Raw genomic sequence first — 19,968 nt, forward strand, 5'->3', positions numbered from 1 at the left:
CCAAGAGACTTAATTAATATTAGGATAGAGAACTAAAGAAAATTGATTCTATGCCACTGTCCAAATTTTTAGGAAAAGAAAAACCACATATTTTTCTTTCCATACTAAGATCCATTATTATTCAGTATATTTATAGATGTCGATTTAGAGACACTGCCAAGAGTGCAGTGTGAGTAGCAGGTAGCTCATTTCTTCAATTGTGTATGCGAGCATTGCTCTTTTTCAGCTGGTGAAAGCGAATTATATGAACTTGTTCCCTGCAGCATCCCCTTCCATAAGGAGGCAAACTGACCATGTCATTCATCTACCCTACATCTAAAACATAGACTGTATAATTTATTTCAGTCATTTGATAACTGCGGTCCTGGGACCAGCGGTGATCTTTTAAGTCATGATGCGTGACTTGCAGCCGTTACTAGAACCATGCTAAACAGTAAAATTTAGGAATTCACTAATATTATAGGATTCTTCTTGGCTTTCTTAGAAACACATAAAAAACTGTTGGGAAAAACTGGCTACAGCCCATTTCACCAAAATGTTGAGAATGTGCTCAGCTAACAAGGGAGCCACATAAGTTTGTTGTAATTTGGCATATGAAACAAGGCATAAAGCATGTTTGAGATAATCTGTCCCCTGATAGGTTTTATTCTAATCTCCAAGAAATTTTCTTAAACCCTGAAACATAAGATTTAATGGCTGATCCTTAATCTTTATTACCATTAATAGGCAGGTCTGGTTCCTGAATCCTGCTATACATGTGAATCTCCACCTCTTCTCTGAGTATTGCTACAGATGGCATCAACTATCACTGAACATCCTTTCATACTTGTATTACGGGTCAGACAGAATGGAAGAGCCTTTCAATAGCTGAAGTAAAAGTGAGTAATGCAGGGGAGAATTAAACAGTCCCATTCCTTTTACTTTCTGATTTAAATTTTTCTGAAGATACAAACAGGATATTTTTAGAGATTAAAACTACAGATAAAATTGAAAAAGTATTTTTTCAGTATGTATTTTTCCAGTGGAGAATTCACTGAATATTTAAGAAATGGGAACTGCAGTATTTGCGTGTTTTAGATTCCCTGTAACTATGAAGAAGTGTGACCATGACTCTGAACCTACAATCTGTCCAACAAAGAAATATCTCCAGTCCTCTTCCTTCTGTCTCACACAAAAGAGAATTAAAATAGATCTGAGTCATCTTCTTCACCTAGTATTTTCTTAATGCCAGAATAAGATGATGTAGTGTTATAACGATAATCTACTGAGGAAAAAATAAACCAAACATTGGGTTAAACTTACAGCAAAGAGTATGCATTACATTAGTTTTCAGGAAAAAGATTGTTTAGTTCAAGCTTCAGAGCAACTGTATATACATCACATTAATTAGAAAGGTAACTGATTTCACCATTATTCCTCACTCTATCACAGTTTCTCTCTCCTTTCTCTTTATTCAAGACTTTTCTTTCTTTAAAATTGATATTGGATGTTCCTTTATCATAAAATTGATGGTTATGTCTAAGCTCTACTAAACAGAGGAAAATATATGCAATTTTAAACAGCAGCAACAAACCTCAAAAGATTTACCTTAAATGATTTGTATCGTTCATCATTTAACACTTCTTTAGCTCTAGAACTCTCTCCTTCTTCAATAATCTCCTAAACAAAGAAAAACGTTACTTAAAAAAAAAAAAAAATCAAGATTATGGTAAGATTTAGTAAAATAATCTAAAAGAAAGTCTTATCAACCTGTAAAAACATGAAGAGAATCCTTAGAGAATATATTGTTTTTTCCATTAGGATCAAATTCTGCAGTCCTTTTTGAGACAGAAAATTACTGAAGGATGAAGGAGAAAGTGGAACCACAGAATAAATTTCACAGTACTTATTTACCCATAAATTTATTCAAGGATGAAGCAGAAACTGGGATCATGGAATATATTTCACAGTACTTATTAACTCATAAATTCACAGCCAGAAAGCAGTTATTTATCATAAGCTATGAGTTGTCCTGAAAATTAGATTTCATTATTTGGTTGAGTTTACTTCTCTTAAAAGTAAGAGCATTGTAAGAACAGATATCTTTTTTCTTGAGCGTACAGTTCCTTCAGTCTTTCTGATAAAAACTAACAAAGAAAAAAACCTCCACCAATAAAACCCCCCAAACCATCCTATTTTCTGTGGGATCATAACTGAATTCCCAGTCCCCAGGTAGCAGGTACAAAGAGCACTTCAGAGGCTACATTCTTAACTGGTGGAGTAGGGCAAACAAGGAGCCAGAGTAAATCACAACACTCAGCAATGACCTCTCCAGACAGCTGAGGCCTCCTGATCAGCTGCCTGCTGGAATAACAGCACCGGAGACGCGGGGTCCTGAAAAGGCTAAGAATTAAAGAAAAATGCAGGGAATACTCAAAGCTCCAGTAAGAATGTAAAGTTCATCCATCATCTAGATAAAAGGCTCTGCTATAACTCATAGCAACATAGGATTTAACATTAAAATACTAAAATATTTACCAGTTTTGCAAAAATAGTATTTCTAATAAAGCATTCAGGTGAGCAAAGGGATGTTGCCAAGGGCAGAAGTCACATGAGCAAAACTCTTAACAGTTAACCTGTCACATCCAAATCAGAGTGAGCCTTTAAAAATTACATACAAAGATGATACTGCATTATTTATTAATTTGTATTTATTCATTAGTTACCTTTATTCCTAAGGGTGGGGGTTCCATGACAGAACTTTATGTTACTACAAAAGGTTTCCAGAAATCATTGCGTTCTTAGTAACAAGATTAATATAACGTTATTACAGGAAATACAGAAGGTTGTGTAAATACACACAGATATCAATGCTGCACTCTGTAACCTCTAAAAGTAGATCTGTAAAAGAATCAATTGGCAGATAATTCAGAGGTATGTTACCTCAATGACATCTCTGACTCGGTCTCCCATGCAGGGCAACCCTTGTATATCTTTCATTCTGGTTACTGGAAATGGAAGAAATTTCAGCACAGAAGCTGCTCTCAGAAATTCCAGGCAGAATATTTCACTTTCTCTGAACTCATAATTTTCAGCCATTATCTCAAAGGCATCCTGGGGAGGGGGGGGAAGTGTAGAAAGAAGTTAAAGGTTAATAAAAGCTTAAACCGTTCAGTATACTCCTTAGAAAGGTTACTTTGTATGCTAATTCAAGAATGATTTCTTTATACTAGGGGGAAAAGATAGAGTTCATAAAAAAAAATTCAGCGTAATTTTCTAACCACTTGAAATTTTCCAGGTATCATAAAAATTGTATTTTAGAGGCAAATGTGGGAAAAGATTCTGATCTGTAACAAAGCTAAACTTTCAAATCTTTTGTGAGATAGACCTCCCATATTCCGTGCAGATCTAACAAATCAATGTGAAATAGCGCCATATTTTTCAGAATTGCGCCCAAACATAAGTAATCCAGCAGGTCAGTACGTGATATCTTCATTTTCAGACAAAACCAAATAGGAGTCTGTGGCAATACTTGAAACCACCTCCTTCTTTGTGAACTTGTAGCCATGCTTCTATTCAGTAATTTAGGGAAGAAACTCTCTTTTTCCTCATTTTTCGGATGTATGACCGATGCAAATAGAAACACATTTTCCTTTATGGTTCCTCAGCTATCCATGGCTTGGTTTATTCAATGTTGCACTCAAAACTACCTGGAGATTATCAGTATATATATATATATATATATATATATATATATATATATATATATATATATATATATATATATATATATTTTTTTTTTTAACTATCCATGTGTCATTTTTGCAGCTTTGGAGTCTCCCTCCCTCCCTCCCTCCCAGAATATATATCTCTCTTAATAGCAGCAATTTTTAGAAATGAAACGCAGGGAACAGATGGCACAGTGGTGCAGAAGAGAGGCAGTTTTTTGGCTTCCCACTGTAGAATACTATGTTTTGGGAGAGAACAAATGCTGCAAAAAAAGTTTGTGAATAACCTAAGATAAGAACTTACGAAGGCTTGCAGCTGATTAACAGCTGGAAATCTGAGTTCTTAATGAAATCTTGCACAAAACCTCAAAAATTTTCAAGACTGCAAAATAAAGTAGTTTCTTCAGAGATGTTTAAGAGTGTACCATTTCCATAAGAGAATTTCACTGTTCAAAATATTTATCTAAAATGCATCCCACACCTGGCTGTTAGGGATGCTTTTGTGCACCACTCAAATGGCATGGGACAGGCGAGGTACAGACCGTAAACAAGCCAGCCTTGCAAAGTTCCCGCACCGCATTGCGTCCTGTAGTCCTGCCGGAGATCCCGTTTCTTACTCTTCAGCCAGTCTCTAGAGAGCTGCTAACAGATCCCAGCCTTGAAAGGGCCCTACGTCCCACTACATCAGTTGCTGCATATCCTTCCTGTTTTCCAACCTTACTCCTGTTTCTTCTTTGACCCACAAGGCATTAGAAAACAAACAAAGAAGTGGTTGTCAGTGTGCATCTGCCTGTAATTATCACTTTGCTGAGCTGTAGTCCAAGTGTCTGTTCAGAAAGGGGTCTGGAATAAGGGTGAGTAACACCCTGTGATACAGAGAGCGACAGCAAATGGCTTACTAGAACAATGACTGCAGTGGATAGTAGGAAGGAGTAAGATTAAACAGCTTTTTCCTGCCTTCAGTGTTTATGGGATCACTGTTCATATTTAGGCTTAGATTTCATTTCACTTGTAATTAAATGTATCATTACATAGTTTAAAGAAAATAATTTTAGGTTTTGCTTTGATTTTTGTCTTAGTATTAATGTGCTTTATATTGGAAGATAAAGCCAAGTAAAAACCAGCAGGTCTTACACATCCTAAATGCTACATGCGTAATATCTCCAGGTGAACTGGAGTCAGTTCCAAGCCCACTAACTGATGTGAAAGCAAATCCAGTGAAGTCATCCCTTTACTACATCCGTGGAATTGAGAACAGCATCTGTCACCCTGCATTGAAGGAATATAACCTGATTTAAACAGCAACAAAGAGAGTTTACTTGAGGTACAATCATTTAGATCATTAAAATAGAACAACCTCTTAAAATTAAATGTACCTTTCACAAGGAATGTAGACTATTTACATATTACATTTCATTGTTTGGTCAGTTCTAGAAAAATAGACTATCTGATACATTGTATTGTTCAGATTGTAAACATTGTAGTCTCATTTAAGCAAAATGAAGGTTTTAATCAAAATCTTCAAGAAAACGTTGTCTCTACTGACCCTAGGATTTGCAAAACTTTCCTCTTAACATATCAAAAATATGAGATCTTAATTGGTTTGACAGTATCTCCTTAGAAGAAATAGGTACCTTAGCTGAACAAAACCACTTCACTTTCCTTTTTTTCCCCCCATGCTACCATGTTAAAGTGTATAAAAATAATGAATTAGGGCTTGCTACAGAGAATTTGCTTTGTTCTATACCACCAGTATAAATTCACTCCTTGATGTCTCTAAGAATCAGTCACCTGTTGTCCATCTCACCGGAAGAATCCTCCCTTTCACTGTACATTTTATTTATCAGATACCCCGATCAGTACGTGCTGTGCAATTCCATTTTCATAACATTTTATGAAAGACCTCTTGAGATAGAGAGCTGTTTAGCAAGATGCTTGATCTGGAAGTTTCTACCACTATTTACATTCGACTAGCTCTTGGGTATAAGGAATCAAAGGGAGGGGGGGAGAATATTCCTTTGAGGGGAAAAAAAAACCCAAAACAACCAACATTCTATTACAAAAATAGTGCACAAAACCTTAGCTTCCTTACAGATGTCTTTAAAGCTCTTGCAGTGGCTAATTGTTGGATTTATTCAACTGCTATTCTTTTTTCTTTTTTTTCCCACATTTAAGATCTTTATTTGCTTGACAGATTACATTGTATTTAATTACATACTTTTTGGTTAAAGACAGGTGCACATTATAGTTTCTATTTAGAAAGAAAACTAATGCAGAAAAAGGGGAAACTAACAATCTGAGGTCACAAGCAACATGGATTCATCCCAGTTTGCATACGGAAGAAAAGACATAGCATACACAGTACTGCAAAGCAAATGGGAAAATAAATTTTATGAGTGGGGTGATAGGAGTCAGGTGTTTCCTCTGCTGTGGGTGGGGTTTTTTATGTTCTCCCAAGTTCTTACTCTTTATCAGCTTCAAAGATTCTTTCTTACTATGCAGTAGAAGATGCTAATTCTTGCTGTGAGGTTTACAGTTCCACTCACAAAATTATGATTATTTTTGCTTTTTTTCTCTCTTTACAATCTGTGCACATGAATACTCAAGAAAGCAGCGTTTGGCAAGAAATTTCTTACTCCAGTTAACACCAGCAGGATTAATCAGGGGACAGAACCAAAAAGATACAGTTGCTACCTTCTTGTTAAAATAGTCTATACAGACAAAACAGAGAGAAAACAGTTCTCGTAAGTACCTGCTCAGCAGTATGTAGTAATGACAGAGACTGGCAAAGTCATCTTCTTGATTAGGAGGCTCAAAAAGTCTAGGGATGTTTTTTCACACTCCCAACAGGCAGCCTCTCACATGCACATTTAAATAGATGTATTCCACACTGAATAATCAGCCATCATGATAAATGTGTCTGCATATACCAGTACCACTAGCCCCTTCCTACTAGCGAGAGAGCAGTTTTCAGAAAAGCTGTGTCACCACCATTATTGAAAAAGACAATCACATGTAGGATTTTACTCTGAGGCTGTTGACAGTCAATGAGAAAATAGAATCAAAGCATTTTTATCATTCTAGTTTGCATTTTTCAGTGTTTTCCTGCCTTTGCGAAGCTCATTAAGCTGTTTTAAATAAACAATTAAATAGTATTGAATATTCATTATTCCCTGTACAAAACATTGCTTGCAAATGCTGCAATTAATTACAGATCTGTCTTTTTACATAAAAGTGCTTTTGACATTCTTTTTGATAAAATCTTTCTCCTTTAAAAAAAGAAAGCAACTGATCTCCAAGTGGAGTTGCTGTCTATTGAATAGTATATTCCACACTGAATAATATTCCAGAGGGGAAAAGCACGTGAAACTCCTATATTATCTGAGAAAAGGCTTGCAGTCTATTAGATCTCTTGTGAAATCTACTTATGGTGACATAAAAAGGAAAGTTACTGACCCCTCATTTATTATAAACCTTTGTATTTCTTACATTAAGCACCTCGTCATCTTTTTATCAACCAGATCAATACTCAGATTGCCTGTTTAAAAGGTACTAGTTTAACAGGAAACTGAATTTCTAGAGATTTCCAACACGTGGGATTTTCATAGTCTCCGGGGTATTCTGCAGGGGCTGCTCTAATTAAATGTGAAAGATAGCTGGGCTACATTTCAGTTCTTCAGTTATTGCAAGTTTTCCACCTGTGTCTGAAATTGTGGAATGTATGTTGGTGAGACTTGGGCTATGGAAAAATTTGGGGATGGAACAGACCTCCAGATCCCAGCGGGTCAGATAAAAAAAGTACACAAAGATTTTGTTGAATTATGTTAAAAATAAGGAAGAGGATGGATGTACTGACAGAAATTTTCAAGCTCATTTACTATCTGGTATTTAAGACCTAATAAGATAAAATATCATTAACAAAGCAAAGTTACCAATAAGCATCTTGCACATGTAAAAATGCCCACTAAAATATTATATTATAAATGCTAAAAATCAGAACACTGAAATCAACACAAAGAGCAAGATTCTCAACTAATACGCAAGAACAATTCTCAGAAAAAAATAATAATTAGTACTGCTATGCTGGTTTATGCCTGCTGAAAAAAAAAAACCCAATAATTTCAACATGAATATCAGAGTACATGAGTCCACTCACATTCAGAAAAGCAAAAGAAGCTAATGGTCCTATGCGATGCTTCATACTATCCTGCTCGTTTCAACAAGATTGTCAGAGCAGTTCCATTGCTACTTGTAAAATAGTCTTTAATAACCTCAGTTTAAGACTTTGCAAGAACAGGCATCACCAATATTACACTACCAAGAAAATATTTTATATCTAATCTGTTTTGTAAAGAAAGCATTACAGCTTCATGGACCAGGCACTTGTCTTATTCCCATGCCTACACCCACTGCTCGTCTGCCGTGTGACCTTGGAAAGCTGCTTCAGACCTCCTTGCCATTGTTTCCCTTGCTATCTTTCATTTGCTGTCTATTAGGGCTATGAACTCTCCAGGGCTTGAATTATCTTTTACAATGTATTTGTACAGCATCTCTTATAAAAAAGGCCTCTATCTTACTTGAGTCTGCAAATGCTACTGCAGCACAAATAAAAAAAATAAGAACATACCATTGTATGGGTGAACTTAATCCGCCAAAGAGCTAAATAGCAAAGTGTGCTAAACAAAAACAAACAACAAAAAAAATCAAAAAAACCCAAACCTACATGATACCTGGTTGAAGGACTATTATAACCAGAACAGCAATTTGAGTTAAATTGCTCTTCCTCTCAATCACTGTTTTCTACTTGAAGTTTATTTAGTAAGTCATAAATCCAAAGGGTGGGTCCTAGTTATCGCATTGCTGTTGCCAGTGTTTCATGTCCATTCAAAACTGACCAAAGTGATTTTAAAGAGATTTAGAACGAACCATCCATTCAAATCATTTTCTTCTCACTTTTCCCAGTGTAAATCCTACTTTCATGTGTCAATGGGAAGAGTCATAGGGAATGTGAATACCTTTCGTATACACAGAGAGAGAAAAATAAATACTTTCAGGTGCTTATTTCAAGGAGAATTAAGCAATTGGAGCCACCCTGTAATGTTGACTAAAGTGATTTCCAAACAAATAAAATTATCCATTTTGGCTCAATCTGATTTTATTTTTGGTATCTGAACTGAAAAGCCCAATACTTGCCCAGGTCCAAAGATTTTATCACATCATCTTACATCAGCTGAAGAAACAAAGGAGCTGAGAGAATGAGAATAACAGTAATAGCATAACGTGCACACGATCTCAGGTCCTTGTATACACAGTTATTAGAAATAAATATCTGTTAGCTCCAGCTGCTCCTCATATTAACCAATAATAGCAGGTTCATTTCTCACACAGAAGAGAGTAGTGCTCTTGAGAAATTTCCATATTTTTCCACATAATGTGAAAGAAAACAAGACAATTGTGAGAAAAGGTTTGCTGACCGAGCACAACAATGCTAGTTAGTGCCAATCACGTAACACTACCCTACAGCAGATAGAAAACATACAGTGTAATAAGAAACATAACATCTTAAAAATATGTTGCACATATTAATATGGCCAAAGAAAGCAGCATAGACTTAACGTATACATACAAATTTGGGTTGCTAAAGAGTGCAGGTGTATTTATGTTCTGTCTGTATTTTAGGGAGCACCCTCCCACTTACCTTAAAAATGAGAAAAGAGATTTCCTCCTTTGACCAAACCACCAGTTCATTTTGGATAGGTATATACTTCACATACATTTACAAAATTTGCAATTTTGATGTACCGTCTGGAGAATTTTTACTGAAGTAAGCTATGTCAGTAAGACAGTACATGTCATTAAGGGTACGTATTCAGTTAGTGGTTTTCTCCCTGTAGAGCTCCCAAGTTCATTATAAAATTAAAGTTGAGGTTCTCCTGAGGTCTCTTAAAATGGAATAATAATAAATGCTTGAGCCACTGGCATAACTGCTACATATTTCTGTAGGTACAAAAGAAGAGAAAATAAAAAAGGGATTTTTTTTTTTCCCCTCTAACAGAGTGGAAAGGAAACCAGGCATCTTTCCCGTGCTAAACATCCACATTCTCATTACCATGAGTAACAGCCAAAGCGGAGTAACATTCAGTAGCATTAGCAATAAGCCTCAGAATCACAGAACCATTTGCCTCTGACTTAATTAGTTTCTTCTGTAAGAATTAAATTGTATTTTCATCACAGAATAATGTCTCTCTGGATTTTATTGCAGTCTAGTATTAATATTCAAATCCAACAATCCCTCTCGGGCACAGCAGAATGACTCCATTTATTTTACCACATGAAAACACAGTGCAGCCCCCAAGTGTATATTTTCAGTGGGAGAGGGGGAAGATGGCTAGCTATTTACAAATGAGCCAGAGAACAGTATTGTAATATTATATTCCATAATAACATTAATGTTCAAGAAAAACATAAAGGAAACATGCTAAGGTACAGCCTCTGGTGAAACGATTTTCCCTTTTGTTTTGCATCTTTACCCATCTGAACAGCCACAGCTCACCTGTGGAGTCAGGGCTATGCGTTCAGGTGCATTCCTGAATCATCCAAATCAGTAAAGCCCGTGGCAGTGGTTCCCAACCTAGGTACCATGAGGCCACAGTACGTGACACACAGTGACCCAAAGACTGCATGAGGTCCCACAAGTCTGAAGCGGTTGCATTTCTCCTCCATGAACTGCCACACAATGCCACTGTCTCCTCCTTGGCATGCAATTTGTCATACTTAGCCTATTCTTCACACAACAGGCCTTGCTACTACTCAACAGCTCGTAAAAAAATAATTTGGGTAGGATTTACTGAACACGGCCATGAAACCTTCACATCTGCACAGTCTTTGCCAACCCTTCAGCAGCTTCTTCCATGATATAAAACTGGTTTGTTGCACCTTTCTGGCTATTAGAATAGAAAGGAAACATGGGACAGTTGAATGTAGAAATTGCATCTAGTGTGTTAAACCACCAGGTCATCCTCACGAGCTCTCATCAAGTCTCTCTGCTATTTGGTTTTAATAAATAGTCTTTCATGGTAAAATATATACAGAACAGGGCTCAAGATTAAAACTGATCACTAATTACCAATTTCTCCAGAAATCAAGTCTCCAAAAGTATCTCTCCCAAGAAATCAGCACATTCAAAGCCTCGTTGTATGCATGTCACTGCCTATTAGTGACTGTTTTCCTGCTCTTCTGGAGAGACTAAAAGATGTCAAACATAACTACTACTCTTTCTCAAACATAACTACCACTCATTTGAAAGAGGAATTTGATACAGGGTATCAGGGCAAAGTCCAGTAAAAGGAAGAATCCATGAGTTCATCCAAGAATGCATAAGCAAATAATAGTTTTGTGCCCCTGTTATAGGCAAGATTGAAAAACATTATTCTCAAGCTAACCAAAGAAAACAGAAAATCTGTAAGAAAAAGGAACAACCCTGGCTCACAGAATAAAGTTGTTATAACAAAATACTATCAACAACACATAATTCAAGATGGTTTGGACCTAATTTTCAGAATGTATGGCATTGAGCCAGGGAAAATCTGTCATTTAATGGTTGGCTGCCCACAGCATGCACAAGTGAATTATACCAATGCTTCAGTGCATTTGCCAAGTGCTCACACTGAAAAATCTGTTGGAACACTTCTATTTGAGAACGTGAATTACAGGTTTAATACAAGACCAACAAAACAACAGCAAAACTGAAAATCAGGCTCCTGTGACATTAGGCAGACTAACTGGCAGGCCTCCAGGGAACGGGCCGGCTCCTGCAGTCCATAAACACCCAAGCCTTCAGCTGTCATTGCAAGTTTTGGTTGCGAGGAAAAAGAGCAACAGCCCTAAGGAGTTACGTTATGTATTGGGTCCAGCTGAGGTGGAGTTAATTTTCCCCATAGCAGCCCTCATAGTGCTGTGCTTTGTATTGGTAGCTAGAAAGGTGCTGATAACACACCAGTGTTTTTTTGACTACTGCTGAACAGTGCTCGCACAGCATCAAGGCTCTCTCTCCAACATTCCCCCCTCACCAGTAGGCTGGGAGGGGGCAAGGTCTTGGGAGGGGACGAAGGCAGGACAGCTGACCCAAACTGACCAAAGGGACATTCCATACCATATGACGTCTGCTCAGCAATAAAAGCTGAGAGAAGGGGGGGGGAGGGCATTCGTTATTATGACATTTGTCTTCTGGAGCAACTGCTACGCATACTGAAGCCCTACTTCCCGGGAAGTGGCTGGACATCACCTGCTGATGGGAAGTAGAGAATAAACCATTTGTTTTCCTTTGCTTCAGCACATGGCTTTTGCTTTATTAAACCGCCTGATTTATTAAAACCCATGAGGTTTTTTCCATTTTATTTTCTCCCCCTCCCCATCCTGCTGAGGAGGGGAGTGACTGAGCAACTTGGTGGGCACCTGGTGTCCAGCCAAGGTCAACCCAAAGCATATTACAACTGCCAAGATGCAGATGCTAGACAGACTCACACACGTTATCAACTTGTCCAGCACCACCTCCAGAAATACAAATACAGCGTGAACTCAGAACAGTTACTCTCAAAGTATGAGGATGAAAAACTGCCACCTTTGTCACTACAAAACCTAATTTCTACCCAGACTCAGAAATGTTTGATATATGGGCTAACAGAAGGGAGTCTCAGCGCTTCAGTCATCAAACTGCCCTGCTTCTAATGTGTTCAGCAAAATTCATTTATCAAATAGAAGTTGTACTCTGACATTAAGACTGCTGCAATGATAAACCTGGAAGTAATTTAGGGACTGCCTCTCTGTGAAACACTGGTATAACAGAAACCACTCAATGAATATGTTGCTGCTATGATAGTTTTCATTTGAACTGAATCTTGGACTAAATTCAGGAATTCAACAGCTAGAAGATGAACTATGTATTCACTAGAGTTATAGTACTCAGTCTTTGAAAATTGAAAAATACTGTGAGAATTTACAAATAAAGATATTAGATGTTTCAAAAATTAAAAATAATTTTAAAAGGTATCATTAAAAAGGGAACTACCTTATTCTAGATCTTTTTGTGCTCAAAATGCTAATGATAATTAAAAATCAACAACTTTGTGCCTTCTGGGAGTAGCCATTGTACTTTGCCATTATCCATCACAATTTTACTTTTTTACCTTCAGAATGACTGACAAAATGTCCTACTACAGAGAATTCAACAGAGAGCCAGACTCCCACGTTCCATTGTTTTCAGGAAGCGTAGAACTAAGACACTTACTTCCTATTTCTCCAAGAAGGCCAGTATTTTACAGAATCTTTGGGTCATACTATCTTTGGTCTGACATCTTCCCCTAAGGCAGCAGCGTGTATTTGATATTTGTAAACAGTGAAAAAGAATGACTGCTTTCAAGAGGTTAAGTGCTAACATTCACAGCCTTGTTTTTCTAGCAGGAGGTGGGGCACAGTAGCCATTTCAAAAGAAGCAGTTTTGGGAATGTTGGAATCATTGGGGTTAGAAGGGACCTCAGGAGGTCTCTAGTCCAACCTCAGGCTCAAAGCAGGGTCAAAACTCAATTCCCATCAGGTTGCTGAAAAAGGGACTTTTTTTAAATAAGCAAACATTTTAACCTACTTGAGTACCATAGACACTATTATGTAATTGGTAAAATTGATGATTATTTCAAAGCATCACTACGAGGCAAAATTTATGTTGTTTAATTTTTTAACTGTGCATTCCCAGATCAAGACTATTTGGAGTTCCTCTTAGGTTTATCTTTAGTTCTGAAATCCCAGAGGTTTTAGTATTTACCTTGTAAATGTTTTTTATTCTCAAATTACTGATATCTGTTGTTATTCTTTTTATATGGATCTTACAAATAATATTTACTTGAAAGATTTGTGTGTATTTATAGGCACACACACACAAAGTAAAAGCATAAAAATTATACATTATAACAAAATAAATAACAAAACTTTAGGAAGATGAGGAGATGTTTCATGTTATAGTTGAAACATATGAATATAACTATGCCAGATTTATTCAGACTATACTAGATTAGGGTCTCTGTGCCAAATGTTTCCTATTGAATAGTTGTCACTGAGTATCTAGAGCCAGCCAAGAGGAGCCATTAAGCACAGTAACTAAAAAGGAATTTAGACCAGATGACTCAGGCTCTTCATACCCACTGAACTGTGTAACGTTATGAGCTTTAAATAGGATATATGACAGTCTCTAAGATTTGTATTTGACTAGACAATTTAAGGCTTTTTTTCATCATGTTAAAGTAATTACATTGATCATGCAATCTGTTTTCATAACTAAGCAATTGTGAAAATCTGAAGCTTACAACCAGACATTGAAGAACTAAACACCTAGGCAAAAGAGAAGGCAGCACAGCAATTGCGAAGTACCTTGGACTGACCTAAACCAAACTTTTGATTATCATTACTTCCAACTTGTCAAATGTGATGAAATACTAAAAGACATTGTCAGAATGTTATTTTATCATTTGTTTTAAAAATTCATGTGTTTACAAGCTATTAGTGTATTTAAAGATCCACTGTGTTAAGCTTTCAGCAATACTTAAAGGATGCAATTAAGCTTGCAGTCAATTTTAATTTAAGTATGGCAGATTTATAACTTTTTTAAATTGTTATCATTGTGCTGCCCGTTTAACTCGTGAATTTGCTGAGGGTGCCATAGAAAATATTGGTGCAAGCACTGCATTACTTATTTTACTTATGTCAGTTTTTCTTTCATGGATAGAATAAGTATTACCGTGAATTTCTTGTTGTAGTTATTTAAAGTTGTCTTCCTTTGACACGAATACTGAGACACTTTGCTTCCAATAAATGATGCCACTTCTGATTCAGGTGTATTCAAAGGAGGAGACTGACCTTGTTCCTAACAAGAAAGAAAAAAAAAAAAAAAAAAGAAGGGGAAAAGCGTTGGTGACACACCTGTCAAATAGCTTAAAATACCAAAAATACATTTCATGAGCCCAAAATACGTACCTTTAAAGGGAAGGTAAGAGAATAATAAAGCTGCTACCACCTTCCTAGGAAAAACATTTAATTTCACATTGGCTGCACTGACAATACCAGTTTATCTAGTGATTACTGGGATTTTTCATTTCCTGCAGTAAGTTTTTGCAGGGAGTTTTCAATGGCACTGTCATTTAAAAAAAAAAAAAATCTCTCTACATGGCAAGTGTCTCTACTACTGCTCTTATTATTGCAATAAGATTAAAAAAACAACAAAGGTTTAAGAGCGGATAAGCTTGAAAGAACAGAGAGCTTTCCCAGAAAACACTAGACGATTCAATATAACATCAGGGATGTTAGACTGGGGGCGAGGAGGGGGGCGGAGAGAGATGCTCAAATAACTGACTTCTCTGATCTGTAGCTAAATGTAGCGGTGGAGGAAAAATTTTTGTATGACTTTAAAATAAACTCTTCCCCCCTCTTCCAGGTAAAAGGAAAGAAAACTTTTTTGCTTTGGATTTAATTCATTACACTAAATGTTCTATTTTGGGGTCATTATAAAGCAAAGGAAACATTTACAAACAGCCATAGAAGAGTCATCTCCATCCTTTCATCCAACAGCCAGTGTTCACCTTGTGATGTGGTTTTTCACTCAGCCCCTTCCATACATGCTGATCTAATTCAGACATCATTTTTAGGTGTTCACTGGAGCAAGGAAAAGGAGCCAGGTGCCAAATCATAAATGGTAGTTTCCTAAGCACCAGGCTACCTACATGCTCATTTGCGTTTCGCCTAATTTTGCTCCGTGCAAAATCAACCAAGATCAACAAAAAGAGTCTGTGGGCAACCCACCCCAGTAGGGTGGGAAGGGAATTCTCCTGAAAGGCAGGATACACAGAGTCACGTCCCCATTGGCAAAAGAGAAACTTGAGCATGAGTCCTCAACATGCGAGTGTCCTGACCAGGGAGCAACTGGAAAAAGACAATTTAGCACCAGCTTTGCTGCTGCTTTATATGCCCAGTCCTTTAATTTCTTTGCTTTCATTAAAAGTGCCCAAATCTGAAATACTTTGGAAACACCCAAAGTGTTCTCAGCATTTCTGTGTATTTTTTGTTATTTGTCATTTTTTTCTGAAAAAGTTTGGCAGATCTGTCAAAAACGTATTGCATTGCACTATCCAAAAGCCACAGGGAAATGGTTCAACAACAACAAAAAAAAAAAATCACAAAGATAGACGGATGAAATTTTCACCCCAATAATGGAATGATGAGCTCTTTCTCCCCTGTATCCAGAGACACACAGACATAAAGCTAGCATCTGTGCTACACAAACCTATAAATACGTGTATGTGCCTTCACACACAAACCCCACATATAATTTCATGCTAAATTGCCTTTGTATTTGATACAGAGTAGTTAAATAACACTATTCACACACACACAAAAAAGGCATTTGCTTGCACAGCTGAAGGAGCAGTGAATTATATGGCAGTTTTCATAGTATACACTGAAAGGAAGGAAGCTATTTTATGTGTAAGACCACTCTTGGGAATAACCAAAATGGGTTTCAGCCAGGCTCAACAGCACAACTCATCCACTTTTGCACACATTCATGAATTATACTTTAAAATTGATTTTAAATCATATAAACTATGATTGATTACTGCTAATATACTGCTTGAAATGATAGTGCCAGCTGCAAAGACTTTGAAGAGACAGAACGTTACTGAATAGAATATATAATAAGCTATTATCTTCATTAGGACATCGACACACAAAGAACAAGAGACCTACATGTAGCATTACCTGGCATTGAGGATCAGAGCGAAATGCAGAAGCTCTGCATGTGTTTAAGAGGGTGACAGACTGGCACATAAACATCCTGTTCCTGCCTTAGCAAAGATATTTGAGCATTTTTCTTAATCAGTAATAGTTATACTTTTAATTAACAGGACTTGATTATATATAACAACAGAAGAAACCTTGGCTAGAAATAACAGCAAAAACGTCTAGCAAACAGTAGTTACTATAGTCTGTAGTAATGTAGATTTTAGGGAATATTGTGATGCCTGCATGAGAACTACAGAGATGATCTCCTATCATCAGCAGAACATAACAACAGGATTGATACTGCTTTTTGGTGTGAAGACCAGATGGGATAAAATCATTTGTACAGAATATGGGACAAATCTAAAGTTTCATCCACTAGCAATTACAGAGTAGAACAAGCAATCCTGGAAAATCACACTACCTCAGAATAATTTGTAGTACTGGGAAGAAACAACTATGGATATAAGGAAAAATGTAAGTATTGAAATTCCTTTTTTTTCAGGTATCTCCACTACATTAAAATGAAATTATGGCAAACTACACAGGGGTAACCGTTGAAAAATACGCAAATGTGTAGGCTACTTAATTGCTAGAGCTAGTCAGAGTTTGTACCCCACATCCAAGCTGCAGTAACAGTGAACATCACTGCCACTACTTCAGTGACATTTTCCGCATGGCATAAGCATGAAAATCAGTCTGTACCACTAGCATCAGTTTGTACAGCAGAGAGGCTTAGTTGCAGCATTAATCTTGTAGGGGACTGCTTTGCTCTTTGTCAAACTATTTTTTTTAATACACAAACAAAGAAGTATAATGACATAGGGAAATAACAAAGAGAGAGACAGAGAAAATGGAGCAGCAGTGAATAAGGTGCGCAGATACCAGAGACTGTGTCAGGCCACATTATTCAACAGCCAGCAGCTTTGTAAAGTCCAGACAGCATTGATCAAATAATAAAGTCTGCTGATATCCAGCATTTTATGAAGAGAAGGCAGCCAGTTTATAAGTTTCATTTTATTTTCTGGGAAACTCTGACTGTCAGTATGAAGGATTTCTTCCATTAGTAAGCCTCTCTCTTTCACGAGGCAACGGAGTGAGACACTCCAGAAAATGTTAAATATGAGTTGCCTGTCACATGATATGGCAAGGGACCAAAAGATGCGGTACTTCCTTTTCCTAATGTGGAGGGAAATCCTTTGTTCAAGAAAATAAATCTCTTTCCCCTTCTAAAAAATAACTAACTAACAAGTTTTGGGTTCTGATGAGGAAAAGGCAGAAGAGATGCAGTCACAGCACAGTACCTAAGGCTGCTGAGGATGCCAACCCACTTATGGTTCTCTTCCTTTCTTTTTATCCCTCTGAAAGCTTCCGTTCTGCCTCTCTTTTCCATTACCCAGGAAACAGCACTACTTTCTAGCACGTGGGGATGCCCTTACATAGGTATTAATGTCCTGCTATTGTCCAGCATACCCATCTGCTTGTGGTGGGAAAGGCGTCTCTGGACAAAGGCATTCCTTTGCCAGGGAAATATTTTGATTTCCCTTTAAAGCAGATGTTTGGCTACCACACTTCCATAGCCTATTAACTTAAATGATGGCTATTAACTTTAAAAGTCAACTGTTACCGAATGAATCAATAAGAATTCAGACCATCTTAGATCTGGTCACCCAACCTTTTATACTCTATAAATCACTAACATCAGAGAATCTCTCGGATCATTCGCAACCACAGTACTTTAGTGACAATTGTAATTAATATGTTAGCTAATGGTCTGTAACTCTGACTTTATTCCCCTTGTTTTGCATGGAGAAGAACATTTCTCTTTAGTAATGCCTTAAAACAAATGTCCTGAATGAAGAACAACCTTCCAAATAGGCTACTGTAAGATCTGAAAGATGAAATCTTACTGCTATTGATATTAATAGGAATTTTATCACTATCCTACATGTAGATGAGGTTTCACCCAAAACATTCCCTCACTGCAATCCATTCCTTTTACCTCAAAGCCTTCATGATGTAGCCCGAGTTCAAGGTTTGTTAATTCACTTTCATTTCACAAGACTGACATAATGGACCAAATTTGTCTTCAGTGAAACTCCAATTAAATTACATTATGTACGAGTTCAGTCTAGTACTTAAAAAGAAAATTAACCTTTACTTCAATCCTTCCTCATTTCTGAAGGCAGAAAAGAAAAAATAATCATGGTGACACTGTAACAATAAAATTATTTTTAAATTTACTGAACTTCTAGAATCCTTTCTCTTCCTTCCTTTTTTACTTTACGAAAATGTTTGTTACTTTAGAGCCACTATATAATTAAGACTGGTCTTAACTATAAGCTTTAAAGTTAACAGTACAGCTGTCACTGGCTTGCCTATTGCACTCTACATCTATTAGCATGAAATCTTTATGTTTCAATAAAAACAGCAGCTCTTACTTGCAGAGCAAGTCTCAAAGTATAATAATGATCTCCTGACAGTGCTGCTACCTTTTTCAGAAGTTTCTGCGCCAGCAGTATTCCAAAAGGACTTTGAGATACAAAAGAAAACTAAGGCAGTTCAACTTGCAGTAGCATTCTCATTGATTAAAAAAAAAAAAAAAAAGTAAACTTGAGCATCATTGGAGACATTTTGGAGAAAGACAAAGGCATTTCTTGCTTTGAAAAGAAAAAAAAAATCTACAAAAGATATTTTCTGAGATATCTGAATCTATAGGTCTTCATGCACTGCTGAAATTAAGAAAGTACATAAAGGGTAGTTTGGTTTACTTTTAATCCTGATTTGAAACTCTCAGCAAAGTTCACAGGATTTTGCTCACGTTTGGGATTTATTTATTGTTTAGAGAACTTCTTTGCATTCCCAGTATTTATATTTTTATGACCTGTTTGCCTGTGAGATTACATAATGCAGTAATTACAAGGTTTTCAGGTTTTTTCTGTTTTGCATTGATTTCTTTGGTCTATTCTCCCTCCAGCAGATTTTATATTATAAATATACTGCAAAAACACTTCATTGGAAGGATTGCAAATATAAACACATATTCTGTCATGGAATTATGCTGAGTCTGAGAGCAACAGCTCCATCTGGTGTATTCACACCTCTCCCCCCCGCCCCAGTGTTATTAAACAGTAATTCTTCCATGTAAAATCCTGGAAAATAGTTTCTGGCAATGGGAGATGACTGAAAAAGTTAATCAGGAGCTACAGTTTTTCTTGGGGAAGGGTGGTATTTATGAATCATCCTTCATAATCTAAACATCATGATGAAGAAGCAGCAAACAGTGCAATATTGCTGTTAAATATTCAGGCATCCTCTGCCTCACAGGAAGGTACACGCAGCGGATCCTGCCGTGGTCCCAGTGTTTATGGGTTTCCCAGTTATCGTTTTGCAGTGGGGTCACAGTTCACATGGAGCCTAATCCAGACCCTCCGAAATCAGC

The 19,968-nt window shown here is 36.9% G+C and overlaps 1 protein-coding gene across 1 annotated transcript in view; it reads right to left on the reverse strand.

Moving 5' to 3' along the window:
• The window catches only part of DNTT (DNA nucleotidylexotransferase), a 98,124-nt gene that overhangs the window by 73,190 nt on the left and 4,966 nt on the right, over positions 1-19,968 (reverse strand). Inside the window, exons 3-5 of the mRNA XM_009323260.1 lie at positions 14,494-14,619; positions 2,923-3,093; positions 1,588-1,659 (exon numbers count right to left, since the gene is read on the reverse strand). Coding sequence (XP_009321535.1) covers positions 1,588-1,659; positions 2,923-3,093; positions 14,494-14,619 — 369 coding nt within the window. The remainder of the gene's footprint in view (positions 1-1,587; positions 1,660-2,922; positions 3,094-14,493; positions 14,620-19,968) is intronic.

The sequence above is a fragment of the Pygoscelis adeliae genome, unplaced genomic scaffold (genome assembly GCF_000699105.1).
Source record: "Pygoscelis adeliae isolate BGI_AS28 unplaced genomic scaffold, ASM69910v1 Scaffold294, whole genome shotgun sequence".
Taxonomy (NCBI): Eukaryota; Metazoa; Chordata; class Aves; order Sphenisciformes; family Spheniscidae; genus Pygoscelis; species Pygoscelis adeliae.